Below are 17,696 nucleotides of genomic sequence, written 5' to 3' on the forward strand. Positions count from 1 at the left end.
TGCCACTGATTTTTGTAAGTCTTTAGCAGACACTCTAGGGTTCTTTTTTACCTTTATGAGTATTCTGTGCTGAACTCTTGGCGTCATCTTTGGTGGACAGCCACTCCTTTGGAGAGAAGCAACAGTGCCAAACGCTCTCCATTTGTAGACAACTTCTCTGACTGTTGACTGATGAACATCCAGACTTTTAGAGATGTGTTGTGAGATTTGTTTTTTTTAAATCCTTTCCGGGCTTTATACAAATCAGCAATCCTTGATCGCAGGTCTTCATACAGCTCTTTTGACCGAGCTCTGATGCATATCAGACAATGCTTTCCTTCTAGACAATTCTTACCAAGTGTGTGTTTTATAGTGACCAGGGCAGCTTTAAACCACTCATCAGTGCTTGGGCACATACCTGACTTAAATTGTCTGGTAAACTTTGATTTCAATTGCTCTTTAAGTCTCCTTAGGCAGAGCTTTCACTTACATATTCCCCCCCTTCACTCATTGTTTGCATGTCGGCCTCATTAAACTATGCAGCTGCAGATAATGTGTCTAAATAGATATGTGCTTCAGAAAAATAACATAAAATGATGACATTTTAGTTACACTTCAATAAGAGATCACATTATGGTGACAGGAAGCTTGAGCCACGACATCAAGGTCAAGCTGCTTGTTTACAAACCATGGGGCAGGATGTCGCCATGTGCTACAATCCGGTTACGCCTGTTCTTAAATAAGCGTGTCCGCTGAGGGAAATCTGATCCAGTATTTACTTTTCAGTCTGTAATTTGATTGTGCGGACACCTCTAGTTTGAAATTGTAGATGACCTCTCAACAAGCTCCTCATCAGCTGTAAGGTATAGCTATCAAACTACCTGTGAGAATTTGCCAGCACGACGTTTGCCAAAGTATATAACAGGGAGTGTTAATGAAATGTTAGCCTATACGTATGTCTTTTGAATAATCTGTTTGAGCTGATTACCCATGTCGATTTCTTTTTTATGCCAGTGCACTCAGCAAACAAAACAAATTGTATCTTGCCCACTTTCCGAGCCAGTGATTTTTTTTTTTTTTTTTAATGAAAAGAAAACAAAAGGGCCAGCGTATGTGATGATGCAAAGATTAAGTGCTTGAAATGATGACTCAACGTGTCAGGAAATGAAACTCCCTGTGACTAAATGGACATCACTTGAACTCCTCACACCCAAATAAGCCTGCCCACGAGATGCTGCCTAACTATGGCACAAATATCTTCCTCTTCATGCTTCTTAAGTACAGAAGGTGTTTCATATTTATTAGAGTTGTGCTGTCTAGTGAGATACTAAAATACACATGGTGGAATATCAAAATCATTTCCTTTCCAGATGATATGAGATAGTATAATAATCATAGTAATAATACCCTTGCGCGCTCACTTAGAGAATGAAGTACTTAATTACACCCTGACAATGAGGACTTCAATTCCTGACCTTATTCTAATTAATCAGGTAAAATTCAAATATGTTGCCTAACGAAAGATAAAAATAATGATACTGATCATTTTCTAATTAAAAGACACTTTCGATATACAGTATTAAATTGTTTCTTCAGCTGTCTGAAGCTATTTTTTGTCAGCATTGACTATGCGTCAGCTACAGTATATATATTATATATATATATATATATATATATATATATATATATATATATATATATATATATATATGTGTGTGTGTGTGTGTGTTTTTATATATGTATGTATGTATGTATATATATATATATATATATATGTTTTTATATATATGTATGTATATATATATATGTTTTTATATATGTATGTACGTATGTATGTATGTATGTATATATATATATATATATATATATATATATGAGGAGAAAATACTTGTACTTTTTACTTGTAAAGTAAGCTTGTACTTTTAATTTTGTAATTTTTTGCTCCTGTACCTGTACTTTTACTTAACACTTAATACTTCATTCACCACTGCACTGAAGTTAAGAAATGCACCTTCGGTATTAGCCTGTTGGGGGGCTGCCATCATTTACCCAAATGTAATTAAATGCCTCTGAAAGTTGACATGCAAACTGTGACTGACCTGAGAAGTGCTGGAGGGCTGAATCGTGTACACGCACAGAAATTAGATAAGATCCAAACAAGAAAACAAACATTCCTGCAGGAACATTTGAGCCTTATGGGGACTTTTGACTCTTGTCATTTGGAACATGAGAGGCCTTTGGAACATATAGTATGTAATGCATATTCACCTAGCTTCTGAGTATATGTGTATCAGACAGCCATTTGACCTCTTAGTACATTGAGCCCTAAAGGGAGTACTTGCTTACAGTCTTAGGTAATTGAAGCGTTCACCCCTCCACGCGCACACGCCCCAATGCAAGAATGCAGAGGTTACACAATGGGACAGTTTCTCAAATGGCCTTGTCAGCTCTGACAACCCCCCCCTCCCCAGAGTTGTAAGGACAAGGACAGATGAGTGAATTCTCTTTTTGCATTTGTCTCATTTTTCTAAAGAAACATCGGTGACAACTCTCCTTTTGACGCCAACAGAATATAAAAACAGTTCTTGACCCTCGCATGTATCACACAGTATATTCATGAAAGCAATTACAAAATGGTAATTTTCCTCACAGTGAAGCAATTGAAAAGAATTTTAAACTTAACTTCCTCTGTTTTGACACAGTATCACCATGTTGTGATTTTTTTTGTATTTTTTACAGGGGGCTGAGCTTTGTTCCTAAAAAAAAAAAAAAAAAAAGGGAGAGAGAGCAAATGAGAGATGCAAGAGGAGTGGCTAAAAGTTTCAAACAGGTTTACGGTTGCCTGTGAACATGTTTCCAACCAAAGCGGCCATTTACATGTCAAAACTGGAACTCACACCCTCTGCCAGAACACAGCTTATCATGCTGAGACACCTCCTTGCTCTGTGCCTTCTAGCTGGGGGACAGTAGCGTCCTCAACAATTCAACACATTTAAAATGCAGTTGCCTTTGTATAAACCTCATTGGGATATGTTTGGAAGCAGTCAGAAGGATTTTCATAAGTCAAATGTAAGTTTCTGTCTTATTCTATAAACAATGTTCATATTCAGTATTGTAAATCCAATTGTTGTATTTTCAGGCTTTTATTTATGATGCTCAAATTATTTACCATTTACAGTATGTGTTTTAAGAAATAATGTTACCCCCCCCCCCCCCCCAAAAAAAAACATACAAATACAGTGTACAGTATATACATTATGACAGGAGTTTTTTTTTTTTTTTGTCTACGTGTGCCCAGTGATTGACTGGCAACCAGTTCAGGGTGTACCCAACTTCCTGCCCATAGTCAGCTGAGATAGGCTCCAGCACCCCCAAATCCCTCGTGAAGATAAGCACCATAGATAACGAAGGGATATAAATCCAGAATGATTTTTTTAATTGTTGCCTAAATTATTATTTGTACTCTATAATGATTTTACGATAGCGAGAAGTTAATGTTGAGACAAAAGAATCACATTTTAATGTGAAAGCTATTAAAAAAAAAAAAAATGCTCATCTGATAAAACATGAGTACACACCCTCAATTTTTGTGACATCATCAGGTTGTCCAGGTGGCTGGGCCACAAAGATTCCCTTCAAAAATAAAAAGTGGGTGAAACCACCACTGAAAACCTAATAGATGTTATGCAGAGATATACAGTAATGATAGATATACATACCAACCACCAATCAGGGCTGTCAACAGACTTGCAGGGGCCCGGGGACAAGAGACCATTATAGCCCCCCCCGCCACCGGCTTGTCACGACAACATACGCAGTACTTTAACACTTTACAAGCAATGACAGTGTAAATTTTCAAAATATTTAATTTGAGATGGACAGTCAAATTTAACAGACCGTAATGTGACGTCACACAATACAAACAATTTCCATCTATTGTCCCATGTAAGCTGCAATACAATACAACTGAGAGTACTATGCCTGCCTGCTCAGCGAAAAAAAGGAAAAAAAAATATATTTGAAATATTTAACATGTTTTTAAGTATATATCGAGTAGAACATAATATTTAATCAGACAATGATTAAAATAAAAAAAGCTATATGTGAATATAAAGTAAAATACATTAAGGGTCATTCAGGTTTCCCTATGGCCCTGAGGCCTGGGACAACATACCCGGTTGCCCCCCACCCCCACCCTCCTTCAACAGGCTTGCAACCAATAATAAACAAACAAACAACAACAACAAATACAATAAATATTCAATCTATGGTGCCCAAGTGGATTTTTTTTTTTTGTAAGTAGCCTACCTAGACAAATATTAGAGGTGGTGCATTTCTTTCCCGAAAAGTGGACGATTTGTTTCAGCCTTGTATGTAACCAACAGTAAACCTTCATTAACTGTATTAGCAATGTTTTAAAATGAATTGTTCAAACAGGATTCTGCCATACAAGTGTAAGAAGGGAATTAATCACTCATCATTGAGCTTTTTGGTTAATTTGGCTGTGGAGACAATTGTACACTCAGTAATGTTGTTGTTGTTATTTGATTTGGGATTGTCCACTGTACTTCTTACGCAATGTCTTCATAGCTCTTTCTGGAAATGCAAACAATTCAACTTCATTTGAAGAACTTCAACGATCCCATGTTTGTAAATTGTAGTTTGTTAGCACTAGCATCATCTGAAGAGATATCCAAACAGTGGAGCAAATTTCTACCCAATTTAGGGCGCATTCACGCCAGCACTGTTTGGTCAGTTTTAAAAGCACCAGAGTTCTTTTTCTCAGATAGTCCGCTTCTTTTTGTAAATGTGAACGCGCTTCTGAACTCCAGTTTGGACCAAACAAACGACAACAGACTCCACTTTAAGCGCACCCTGCTTCGCCTGTGAATGCAACCGGACCAGGGTCCGCGTTTGCCCCTTTATGTGCAGCCTCACAGAGTGGACCTGTGATGCTCCAGGCTGTGACGGGACACGCAAGGCATCCTTGGAAGTGGAAGTATAGCGCTCATGCTATTCAAAATCAACAATGGCAAGATGACAGACGATTAGCCATGGCAAAATGTTGTTGTGCTGCACTAAGCAGTTGGATTTGATAGACAGAATCAGGTTCTGAAGTGGCGACAATTTGACAGTCTAAAAACTATCAAAAGTGAGAGCAAACGGGCCTGTGTGACTTGGGGTGGTTTCCTTTCATGGTTTAATTTTCCCCTATACATTTTTTACATACTCCAGTTCATTTAGCATTGAGTCAGGAGGGCGCGACCCCGCCGCTGCCCGAGTGGCGACTTGCTAGGCTATGCTACATTATGTGCAGTGTCATAGCACCCCGCTGTGAGGTTTAAAGCTCCCTCCCCTCCCAGGAGGGAGGTATTTTCTCTTCTATTTGTCAATGAGTGCGCATTTTGTCCACGTGATGCTACTCAGAAAGTTCGGTTGGCGTAGTGTGAATGCAACTTACAATAAAGTATAACTTTGTTAACATTGTTTTGTTTGTAACAGAAAAGTCTTAAAGTCCATCAATTTGCCTGAATAAAAAAGTCACATCCAAACTGTAAAAATACACTCATGTTAAATTTTTTTGACCATTTGATAATAAAAATAAAATTTAATAAAATGAATAAATAATAAATTAAAATTGATTAGTGACATTAACTCATGAGGAAAATATGCCAGACAATTTGACCGAAAAAACAAAAATGAATAGAACAAAAACGACAGTGTCACATAGGAAGTTTTTATTTTTGCTGCTCGCATTATCAGCTCCTTTGCAATGGTGTGAGGTTTAGCACTGAGCATGCTCGCTGGTACTGATATAACACTGACCAAGCGGGACGATTCTTGGCAATATTCGGCACGTTTTCACTGAAAAACAACCAAGCGGCTTATCAATGAGATTAGGCTCTAATATCTTTAAGAGACGTCTTAATCGATTTGGCTTTCTGCCGCCCGCTACTAACTTTTTTAGACACAGTAACAGAGTGTTCTTTGCTCGTCCGTCTCCCACTGTATTAAAAGTCAAAGCCAAACGGCCCGAAAACAGCGCATTCCCGGCGGCCGGGGAAGAACCGGAGGTGAGTGCGATCGTTGTGACGCTCCTAATCAAACATGGCGCTTCTCGGGTGGATACGTGAGAACCGGCGAACAGCGGCTCGCTGCCCGAGCCTGGCCCAATAATGGCACGCAGCTCTTCATATCGCTTTGCTGAGTGCTCTTGTTTGGTTAAAAAATACTGCGCACACTCTGAAAATGAGAACGCCACTGCCACCCACTGAGTGGATGTCCAAGTACACTTCATTCTAGTACGGCAAAAAAAGTATTTTTCCCCGAGGTCACATGCACCACCCCCGGCATTGCTCTGTGCCCCGTCATATAAGACGTACTGGTCTAGTGTGAAAGTGCCCTAAGTCTGCTCTGTCACTGAAGCATGTAAAGATGGCTTTTTAATCACATAGTGTTCCATTGTCTTCTTTTTTTTTGTGTTTAAGTCAAACACAGTTTTCTTTCTTTATTGTATTTATTGAACCTGAGTGACTCACTTTAGACATGCACCTAATTAAATCGCTGAAGAAGTTTTCAATACTTTTTTTCCTTGACAACCAGAAGAGCCAAACATTGTTTGAGTCATGTAATTTGCTTTGCTGTACATGTATTGTGTCATCCATTGATTGAACATGATCTCGGTCCTGGCGGCACAGTGGAGAAAGCCATTAATTTTTGCCCCCAGGGCCCTATGTGTACGTCACCTGGTGAGCAGGTTCTGTGTGTCTTCATCGAGGGAGCTTCTGTGAGTCACATTTTCAACCCACATTAAGTACAACGTCATTACTTCCTCACCATTGGCGTCATTAGATCTAATCCAATACTGGAGCACAGAGAGCAAAAATTTTTTTAGCACTTATCATAAAATGTCAGAAATGGCGGTTTAAACTATACATAATCAAGACAAAATGCAAGTTTCTATATAAAAGTGCTGTTTTTTATTTTGTTTTATTTTCAGCCATCAGTATTCAAAATAAAAATTGGGATTGTCAATTCACCTTTGCTCATGCTCATCAACTTCCATCTTTCCTTCACCTCTTCCTACCCTTTCTTACTCTAATTTGTCTGGACAGAAATAGGGATATATCACTATAACCGTTATGCAATTATCAGTGTTTCTAAACTGGTAGGTTGTGACCTTAAAGTGGTTTATCTTGACTGGGTGGGTTACCTAGCTTACCTCTCTCATTCCTCCTTGCTGATTTATCCTAGCTGCGGGCAAATAACTTTTTGGTATACATTTGCAAGAGCAATTCTGTTTAAGTCAAATAGAAATAAGAAAATTCATTCATCCATTCATTTTCCATGCCGCTTATTCCTCACGAGGGTCGCGGAGGTGCTGGAGCCTATCCCAGCTAACTTCGGGCAGTGGGCAGGGGACACCCTGAATTGGTTGAAATAAGAAAATAAGACATCTTATTACAGATTACAGGGACTGCAGTAACAAAATGCTTTTTAAACAGTTGGAAAACATTATGAGCAGAGATAAAAAAAAGTTTGAGAGGTTATATCCCACACATAGGCAATAGATTCATACAGACTGATTCTATTCATTTTGGTCATATCAACAAATATCAATAAATAGCATCAGTATTGATACAGTACAAATACCACATTCATAATAACACAATATTAGACAAAGCTCTTGAATGAGAGCCTCTCACTCAAATCACATTTTACTGTCATTGTATTCATAGCCAGTTTGTTAAAAGATGGCAGCTAATCTGCTACTTCAGTTTGCAACCAGAGTATTTTACTGCAGTTAGCCGCCTAATACGTAAAGAGTAAAGTTGAACCATTTAAATTCACAGTTCATAAGAATAAGCGGCCAAACAAACATCAATACAGAGGTAAAAATGAACAACACAGTTCAGGTGGAAAAGTGTCATTTACACCATCGACTATGATTGAAAAAAAGATTCCCTATTACATGGTGTCTATACAAAGCCCCAAACAGTCACTCAACTTGTGATGTATCATTGTAGCATTAAAATAGGCTACTCTTATTTGTAGCAACCATGTTTTTATCCCACATTACGACTTTGCAACATATCAGAATGATTTTCCAACTTGGGAACTCATCTCCCGATGCATATGAACGCAACATAACTCCCGAAAATGCTTTGCGGAAGTATCAACTCATATTCCTGTCACAGCCGAAGTTACGTGCCTAAAGTACCATATTAAGGAATCATGTGCAGATTGTGTATATGGCCTCAATAGAGTAATATGACAGTATTAAATAGGTGCATTCTGTAGATTATACTATGTAGACTGAAAACTCCAAAGTATTTTATTTTAATTATTACTACTTTTATACCGCGGCACGTGCCCCAGTGAAATATGTCTGGCAACGCCCATGTTCCTCACAAAGGAGTAGTTGAATGACATATTCACATTGAATGTACTGTAGGTCATTTTTATCTATTAATCAAAACAATAATCAATAAACGTGGGGTTTTGTTCAAATACCGTAGTACACCAGCAGTGATTGTGATGTCTGTGAACGTAGATAACCCTCGTCCACATGTATTTCCTGTTCTGCTCCCTGGGAATTCTCAAACCATCAAACTTGTTTAGTTGTTTTCTGAAACCTGTGATTAAAGCGTAATTAGAGGCTCGTCATATTTACATTTGGATCACGAACAGAATAACGGCAGAGAAAAACTCCTGCTGTGTGCTCATGAATACTAAATGTACCAAATAAGAACTTTATCATTTGTAAAGGAAACAGGCTGGTTCTATATAAACTGTGATTACATTTGCCACTGAATGAATCATGCTGCTTGAGGGATTAAAAACCACATTATAATACCCACTGTACTGTACAGTATAAATCACAATTTATACTCTTCTTGATTCTTGTTTTTTTTTCCTCCTTGATTTTATGTAACAGATCCAAGGGAGGATGACTGAAACAATAGACTCGTCCCAATTTTCTTCGCTGTCATCTTTAAGGGGAGAACATGTATCAGGGGATTTTGTTCATGCCCACTACAAGGAGGCGTATCGTCTAGCCATTGATTGTCTGCTGAGCGGGGGCAGAGACAGTTACGCAGATTTCATCAAAGAAGAACACATTGGAAGTTTCCTGTCCGAGGAGGAGCTTCTCTTCATCACGTCAAATGCAAAAGAGTTACCACCCCAGACCCAGGCAGAGGAAATCAATACTCCTTCTGACAGCCAATCATCCTCCGGGACGTATTGGCCTGTCCTCTCAGATTTGGACGCTCCCACTTTGGAATTGGGATGGCCTGAAGTCATGCATGAACATCTCCAGACCAATATAGATCTTCTCTATCATCCCCCACGACAAAACAGCCCAACCATTAAAGACGTGATTGTGAAACACATCCGGGATGCGAGACAGGTAAAACAATGCTATTTGTGGAAGTATTTGACATGACAAGCTGGTTTTGTTCAAGAGTGCCAGGCTCGACTTGAGGCTCTGCGGACCTCCAGTTTGCAGTGTCAGGGAGTGTCTGCTGACATTTTCATGGCTCAGATCCAGTTTGACAACTTCTGTCAACAAGGCAGTGTGGGAACACTGTGCTGCTACTACGACTACTAGATTAACTCCTTGACATAATGAGGATGACTCATAAATGGTTACCAGTTTGTAATATTTTGCATAGACATGTTCTAGCTGCACCCACTTTTGACTCACAAAACCTTGAAAAAGAAACAACGGCTAGACTGCCTTGCTTCATGCATATACTTCATAATTATATTGACGGGGCCCGGGGCCGATTAATAGGGGGCCTGCATTGTTGGCGTGGCCATCAAAGCTGACTGAGTGGACTCACAGACAAAGAGCTTTTTTCGTTGAAAATTCTTGTGAATAAATGCTTAAATCCCTGAATTCTTTATAGATATGGAGTAAAACAGTCTCGATTCTTGGTTTAGAGAAAAAAAAAAACGTGCAGGTAGCATTTATTTTATGTAAATATTGCCAACTACGAGGCTAGTCAGTAAGGAAATTAGCGGCCCCGATATGTAAACAAAGAGATTTTCCGTTGAAAATTCATGGGAATAAATGCTTAAATCCCTGAATTCTTTATAGATATGGACGTAAAACAGTCTCGATTCTTGGTTAAAAGCAAAAAAAACATCGTGCAGGTAGCATTTGTTTTAAGTAAATATTGTGAAGTGTCATGCCAATGATGTAGCGACAAATTTCTCCCGTTGATTTTTTTTTTCACGTTTAATGCATGCATGGTACGAAAAATGTAATAATTACCTTGAATCCTCGATCAAATCACTCCTGAGACAATCCTTCCTGTTTTGTGCAGTACAGCTTTTGTACTTTTTCAACCTAAATCCGCCGTTGGGTCGCTGCACGTGTCGCTGCAACCAACGGCGAATAACTGAAGTGGATTGTGGGATGGCCCCCTACTTGAAGGCGTGGTGCACTGAAGGTGGAATTTGACCTGTCAATATCAATATGAGGTCTGTACTTCATGTTTAGAGTTTTGACAAACAAATAGAGGAAAATGAGTGACAGTGAAGCATATCCCATTTCAGTAAGGAAGGAGCTAATAAACCAAGGGCTTAGGTTTGCATGGAAACGATACGGACATACCACTACCAACATTTCAGGATGCTCAAATTGTCTTCACCAACTTTTAAGCAAACATATTTGCATTATATAATGCTTTCAGTTATATATGTAATTGATACTGTCTTCCCATATGTTGTGAGGATAGAATTGACCCTACCATTATTAAATGAATTATTTTCATTATGTTCAGACCAGTGTTGTCACCGATTACTTGAAAAAGTAATTAAATTGCTGATTACGCTTCAAAAAAAAGTAATCTCATTACTTTACTGATTACTTTGTTATCAAAGTAACTAAGTTACCTCCTTAAATGTCTGCCATGATTTCAGTATTTAACATAATACAAAACACGTACTTTACTCAGTTCCTCATAAGTCCCACAGTTGTCGGACTTCTTTTGGCCAATCTCTGCGGTGAACAGGAACTTTCTGAAACCCAAAAACTCTCACATGCCTCTCCCTGGTGCAGCAACAAAACCCTGCAGCACATTTGGCTGGCGTGATGTGAGAAATAAATGAATTAATCCGCAAAATCAGCTGAACCCGCAGTCCATCTGCATGCCATAGAGCAATGCTCTATTGTTAGACGCTGACCCGGGTAACGTCACATTCGCATTCCTCCTCAATCCAGGAAGTCACTCATTTTCATGGCGCGGGATTCAGAAAATTGAATATATATATTGATCGCTTCCACACACATCCAAGCGGTCCATTTCATTCAGGAGTAACCCTGAACAATATATTGCTTAAACATCGCCATCGCGACATGCGCATGCACAATAGTCCCATCGCAAGGATGTGCGATAGTTGTTTTTTTTTTTTTTTATTCCACAAACTTCATGCGCTCACACAGCCTCCCTCCCTCCCTCCCTCCCTCCCCTCTCCCAGCTCTTTGTTCCTTACTCACTGTGGCACTCGCTTATTAATGTTAACGATATTCACAGATGGTTGTCTTTGATCTTGCCAGAGAAGCGGACTTCACATGCGCCACATACGTCAATCATTATTTAACTTGTAAATTAGTTCGCAAGGAAGCGCACGCTGGAATGAATGTGTGTGTGTCGAGACGGTCGTGGCAGCCGGACATGTTGTGTCGTGGCAATAAACGCTCGAAGTGATCTTGAGGAGTTTGTAATTTCTACATGTCACTCCAGGATTCACAGCCAAGGTAGGTAAACAGAACCATTCAATAAAGCCAAGCGTTTTTCTACTACGGTACTTTATTCTTGTTTAAAAATGATTCGGTGGGACAGTAATGTTTAAAACCGATCATAATTATTACATTTGAAGTGCTTAAAAACAATTTATTAAAATATATAATAATATATACATTTTTTTCAAATCATACTTTGGGCAAAAAACGTGAATCTCTTTCCAATGCTAAATCTTAATAAATACGTTGATAACACACACAAAAAAAAAAAAAAAAAAAAAAATTGTGGGGGACGCGCTACTTTGCAGTTTTTCCACTTATCGCGGCGGGTTCTGGTCCCCACTAACCGCGAAAAACAAGGGAACACTGTACACTGTGGTCACTGTGAATCATCCAAATTTTTTCCAAACACCTATACAACTCATCAAGTGAAAATTTATTTAAAAAAAAAAAAAAAATATATATATATATATATATATACATATATATATTTATTTATATATATATACTGTATGTATATATATATATATATATATATACATACACACATATACATATATATTTGTTTTAATATCGCAATACAAAATCGCAATATATCGCAAACACCCAAAAAATTGCAACAATAGTTTTTTCCATTATCGTTCAGGGTCTTTGCTGTCATAGGCACTTTAAATGCAGATTCTAAAGCCCAATTTCAGACCTATATCCAGGTAAATTGCCTAGTGGCACCTCCAGAAATTTTTCATAGGGGTGACCAGATGGGGCCACTTAAACTCTTGGGACGGCACAACAAAACTAAAAGCCATAATTTCAGGTTTTTATTTTTTTGTTGCTGTAAAAAGGCCAGAAAATACCCATCAGAAAGACTTAAGGACACGCATGCTGATATATTTTGGTGTATTGTGTTATATTTAATGTTTCTAATAATTAATTAAAAAAATAAAATTAATAACATCTTTACTCCAGTTGTCTTCGGCTTGCTCGTAAGGGTCAACATTGTTCACATCCTTAAGTTTGATCACATATCTGTTCTTTGCCGTAGTAACAAGTTTGTCTCTTTATCGAACTGGCAAGTTAAAGTTTAATGTCCCGCGAGCCAGACCTGCTTCCAATATGGCTGCATTGTTGTCAAATGTCACGTGATCCCCCATTCTGTGAATAGCGCACGTACTTCAGACGTGTGTTTTCACACACAAACCGGAACAGCGCGTGCGGTAAACACACACCGGCAAACCAGATGCAGAGGGATATGATGGCAGAGCATTCAGAGGAAAATTGGTCCTTTACGAGGGGGAGATATAAACACTATTTCAAGTTAGTTGAAATTAAAGAAAAGAACGTGCATGTAAAGTGTAATTTGTGTCCCGGGGCAAAGCTTTTGTCGACATCTGTGGTAAGCGATTCAAATCTCTTTATTTTTGTTGCACTTCAAGTGTAAGATAAATCTGTTGCTGGTGAGGTGCAATAAATATTACAAGGTTCTATAACACAACTACCTATCTGTTCTTCTCTATTCAACTGACTCGAAAACTGCTCCGAAAATTTCAAATTCTTTGACATACAACAACTTATTTTTAAAGTAACAGAAATAGTTAATTTCCCTGGTAATTAGTTACTTTTACTATAGAGTAATTCAGTTATTAACTCAGTTACTTTTTGGAAGAAGTAGTGAGTAACTATAATTACTTTTTTAAAGTAACGTGCCCAACACTGGTGGGGGGAGCGGAGGGCTGGATTTTGTAACCCGGACATTGTTATCTTTGGTCAATGGACCTTTTTCCTCAGCTGAAAGATCCAGCAGCACTTTAATTTCGTTATGTGGATGTATATGAGGAAATGACGATCAACCCGCCATGATATTTACAGTACGTCATCAGCCTTCTCGCTGTGACTCTGGAATTAAATGGCTACTTTCCCACATGCCACGACCCGGGTAAATCCCGGACACTATACTACGACGCGACCCTGTTAATGTCGGTGTCATCGCCGTGTCAGCCGACCCGGGAAACTGCTTTCAGACATAAGGGCTACTTTGATAGCCATCTAAAGTCCGTCACTAAATCTGCTTATTACCACCTAAAAAATATAACCAGAATTAAGGAGCTTCTGACTCAACAAGACATGGAAAAACTTATGCATGCATTCATTTTCCGCAGATTGGACTATTGCAACGGTATATTTATGGGTCTTGATAAAAAATCAGTCAGGAAGCTGCAGCTAGTACAGAATGCTGCAGCCAGAGTCCTCACAAATACAAGGAAGCTGAACCACATTACACCGGTTTTGAAATCGCTACACTGTCTTCCAGTGAGTCAAAGGATAGACTATAAAATACTACTGCTCGTCTACAAAAAACTTAATGGCCTTGGACCAAAATACATGCTTGATTTGTTAGATTACTATAAGACAAATAGACCCGTAAGGTCGTCTGGAACTGGTCTCCTGCATGTTCCAAGAACAAGAACCAAGCAGGGTGAGGCAGCATTTAGTTACTATGCTCCTCACCTCTGGAACAAGTTACCTGAACGTCTGGAGTATGCTCAAACTGATAGCTCTTTTAAATCAGGGCTAAAAACGCTTTTGTTTAGTACTGCATATCCATAACTGTCTATATATTTCAATCTACTTGCTTTCTATTCCTCTTGTGCTTATCTCCATTGCTGATTTCAATTATTATTATTAGTAATAGTTTTTGTTTTATTTTTAGTTATTTATTTTTATTCTATTTGTGATTACATGCGATTTTTATGTCTAATTTTATTTCCGATTTTGATTGTCTCGGTTTTTACGTTGTATTGATTTAAATGTGATTTTTATGATCTTCATGTGATGTAAAGCACTTTGAATTGCCTTGTGTTGAATTGTGCTATATAAATAAATTTGCCTTGCCTACCCGTTTAAATTCTGGGATTTAAACAGAGTTCAGCAAATGTCTGAAACAGGCTTAACTTGCCTACAGGTGTGTTTGTGAATCTGTACGCTTGTTTTGTGTACTTGAACTTTGCAATTGACAGGTGGCTATTCCCAAGACAAATCAAGGCAGGTTCATGTAGACATTGATTTCCAACATCTGTTGTCACTATACACAGACAGTAGTATTTATTCATCTAACGAGGTCAGCTGCACGCGGACTACCTGAACTCTGTAAGGACCACACTTCTGACAAGTAACACGTGCTAATATTATTTATTCACTTTATCTTTACAGGTCATTGCCATAGTGATGGATATGTTCACAGATGTCGATATATTGAAAGAAACTGCTGACGCTTCCATTCGCGGAGTTCCTGTATATGTACTTTTGGATGATTACCACTTGAAAGATTTTCTCACAGCAGCTATGAATCAAGATGTAAATCTACAGCAACTCCGTGTAAGTGATTCCAAAACAACAGATTAGCAACATATATACAGTTTATTTTCTTACCTTCTTCTGACTTTTTTTCTAAGTAGCTCTGACATTTTTTCCTTCCTTGTTTTTGTTGAGTCTTTGTCAGAGCTTTTTATGTGTGACCTTGTCATTTGTTCTGCCCATGTTCTGGCCTTGTCATTATCCTCAAGTACTCTAAAGGGTGTAGCAATATAGCATACTAAGGCACCTACACAGGCTTTCTTTTTGTGCTGTTTAAAAATGCCTGTTAAAGGGTCTCTATAATGCAGCAAACATTGACACGTACCCAAGGGCGTGCATGCTAGCGCGCATGCTTGCGTACAAGGACCTAGGTTTGGTCTCAACATCGGTAGGGACGATATAACAACATTACCTGCATGTACTTTTTGCTGGGGACGGGACATTAATAAGACCAAAAAGATTATTGAACAGGGGTCAGGGCTACATTTCTCACGAATATGAACCTAATTCATTGATAGGCTAAATTAGGGTGACCAAACGTCCTCTTTTGCCCGGACAAGTCCTCTTATTACGTGCCCTCCGGAGTGTCCGGCCGGGTTTCATAAATTCATGAAAATGTATGGTTTTTATGATTTTTCACGGGACCAATTTGAAGAGAATCCCTCCAGCTGCAAGGGGGCAGGGCCTGCCTGCATTAACGTGGCTTCTACTAGTAGGGGTGGGAGAATGAGTAGGTCTTCTTTTTCTTTTTTGTTGGCAGTTTACCCTTTGTTTCATGGGGAATTACTAGTGATGGGATCTGTCGTTCACTTGGGGAAACGAATCCATTCCAGTTCGTTCAGTAGAAAGACTCGTTCAAACAAATCGTTCAACGAATCGTTCACCCTCCTCATCCCCTTCCCCGCCCAAATGAATCGTTCGGTTAGTGAACGGGAAGTGACGTTGCCGAACGAATCACCAAAGCCCGCTTCGCAGTATAACTGAATAGGAAGTGACATGACTTGGTCCCTCCCTCTCTTGCACACAGGCTCCTCATTGACCGCTCGTCGTTGTTTCAGAAATGAGTGACAGACGATATCATTCTGCTTTCCGAGCCTCGTCTCCCTCACGCTGCTGTAAAAGCGAGGGAGAACTTCCGCGTCGTCTGTCGTATTTCTATGGGATCAAAGTCATGGCTCGTGCTTGCATTTCAATTTAGGACACGGTTAAACATTTTCCTTTTGTGGTGGGAGTGGGGGTTTGGGGTCGGGGGCGCACGGACTTTCTTTAGCATGATCTTGATCATATATACAATGCTGCTAGTACCAGCCAACTTGCTTGCTGCCACGAAAATAAAAATAAATCGAGTTTTATTTTTAAGTTTAATTTCTAAATATGGAACGACCAATACATCATGTTTACCTCACGCGCTGTCGTATTTTTGTTTTTATGCTCATCATTATTATTTTTGGTAAATATTGTTAAAGCTAAAGTGTAAATAGCTAGTTGTCAAATGTGTTGCTGTGAAATGAAAACAATACTACATTTTGATATTAGACAGTTTCATTGCAAATCAGTATAAAGATGATCGTATTGAATTTTTGCACTGGTATTAATAAATAAAATAATCCGGTCAGCTCCCCTGTCGTCCGCTCATCTCAAATCGTCAAATGCTGACGAGAAGTAATTGTTTGCGCTTTACAAATTCGTCTTTCTACTCTCATTAGTCTGTTAAGAAAAATGTCGACATATTGCGAGATCTCCCGTGCCCGCGTGCGTTGTTTTTGGGTGCTTGAGTAGCACATGATGGACGGATGGACATAATTTGTCAAACCAACCAACACCCGCGATGCTCTGACACGAAAAAAAAAAAAAACACTCGGAAAAAAAAGACATGCGTATACTGTTTAATTGCAAATCAGTGTTATGGTGATCATACTAAATATTCATTTTCCTGTGCACAGATAAGGTAAATATCGCTGCCATGAAGCCTCCATAGATTGACAGTTCTCTCCCCCATGCGCTGCTGTGACGTGTCCGCTGCTCAGCTTTTGCTTGCCTGCGACTAGCGAAAGAGTTTTATACTACTGTAAATTTGATAGTATGTCGTCATATGTAGTCCCGAGTCTGTCGAAAAAAGTAGTACACTAAACCATGCTCGCTAGGTTTGCGTGGTGTTTTTGTCTGTTTGGGCAACATATGATTGGCTCCACATTAACAAAAATGTGACAAAGTCATTTCCTTTCATGTTTTGACTCGTTCACTGCGTGACTGGCAAGTCTAGTTGGCAACAAGCTCGGTCAGGAGTCGGAGGACCGAGTAAGTGAACGGGAAGTAACATAACTCAGTATTGCCCCCTGCGTGCACGCTGGCTGCTTATTGGCCACACGTGGAAGTGAGACAGACGCCCTGATTCTGTTTCCGTTCCCTCCCCTGCCCGCGATGAGGCTGGCGTCTGATTGGTCGTGTGCGATGTCAGAAGACGCTGCCGCTTAACGCCCTCCCATGCACACAACTAACAAGCACCAACTTCATAGAATGAATCAGTGCAGAAGGTGATTGGTTCGGTCTCGTTCACCCAAACACTTCGTTCAATAAGAACGAATCGTTCATGACCGATACAATACTAGGA

At 39.2% G+C, this 17,696-nt stretch overlaps 1 protein-coding gene across 2 annotated transcripts in view; it reads left to right on the top strand.

The window, feature by feature from the left end:
* Positions 1-2,845: 2,845 nt before the first annotated feature.
* Positions 2,846-17,696, top strand: part of fam83b (family with sequence similarity 83 member B) — a 32,915-nt gene continuing 18,064 nt past the window's right edge. Inside the window, exons 1-3 of one of the 2 annotated variants that reach the window (XM_057848975.1) lie at positions 2,846-3,048; positions 8,918-9,391; positions 14,942-15,106. In XM_057848975.1, the coding sequence (XP_057704958.1) occupies positions 2,977-3,048; positions 8,918-9,391; positions 14,942-15,106 (711 nt within the window). In that variant the 5' untranslated portion in view covers positions 2,846-2,976. The remainder of the gene's footprint in view (positions 3,049-8,917; positions 9,392-14,941; positions 15,107-17,696) is intronic. The other variant, XM_057848976.1, reaches the window with a different exon arrangement.

This window comes from Corythoichthys intestinalis, chromosome 10, assembly GCF_030265065.1.
Source record: "Corythoichthys intestinalis isolate RoL2023-P3 chromosome 10, ASM3026506v1, whole genome shotgun sequence".
Lineage (NCBI taxonomy): Eukaryota > Metazoa > Chordata > Actinopteri > Syngnathiformes > Syngnathidae > Corythoichthys > Corythoichthys intestinalis.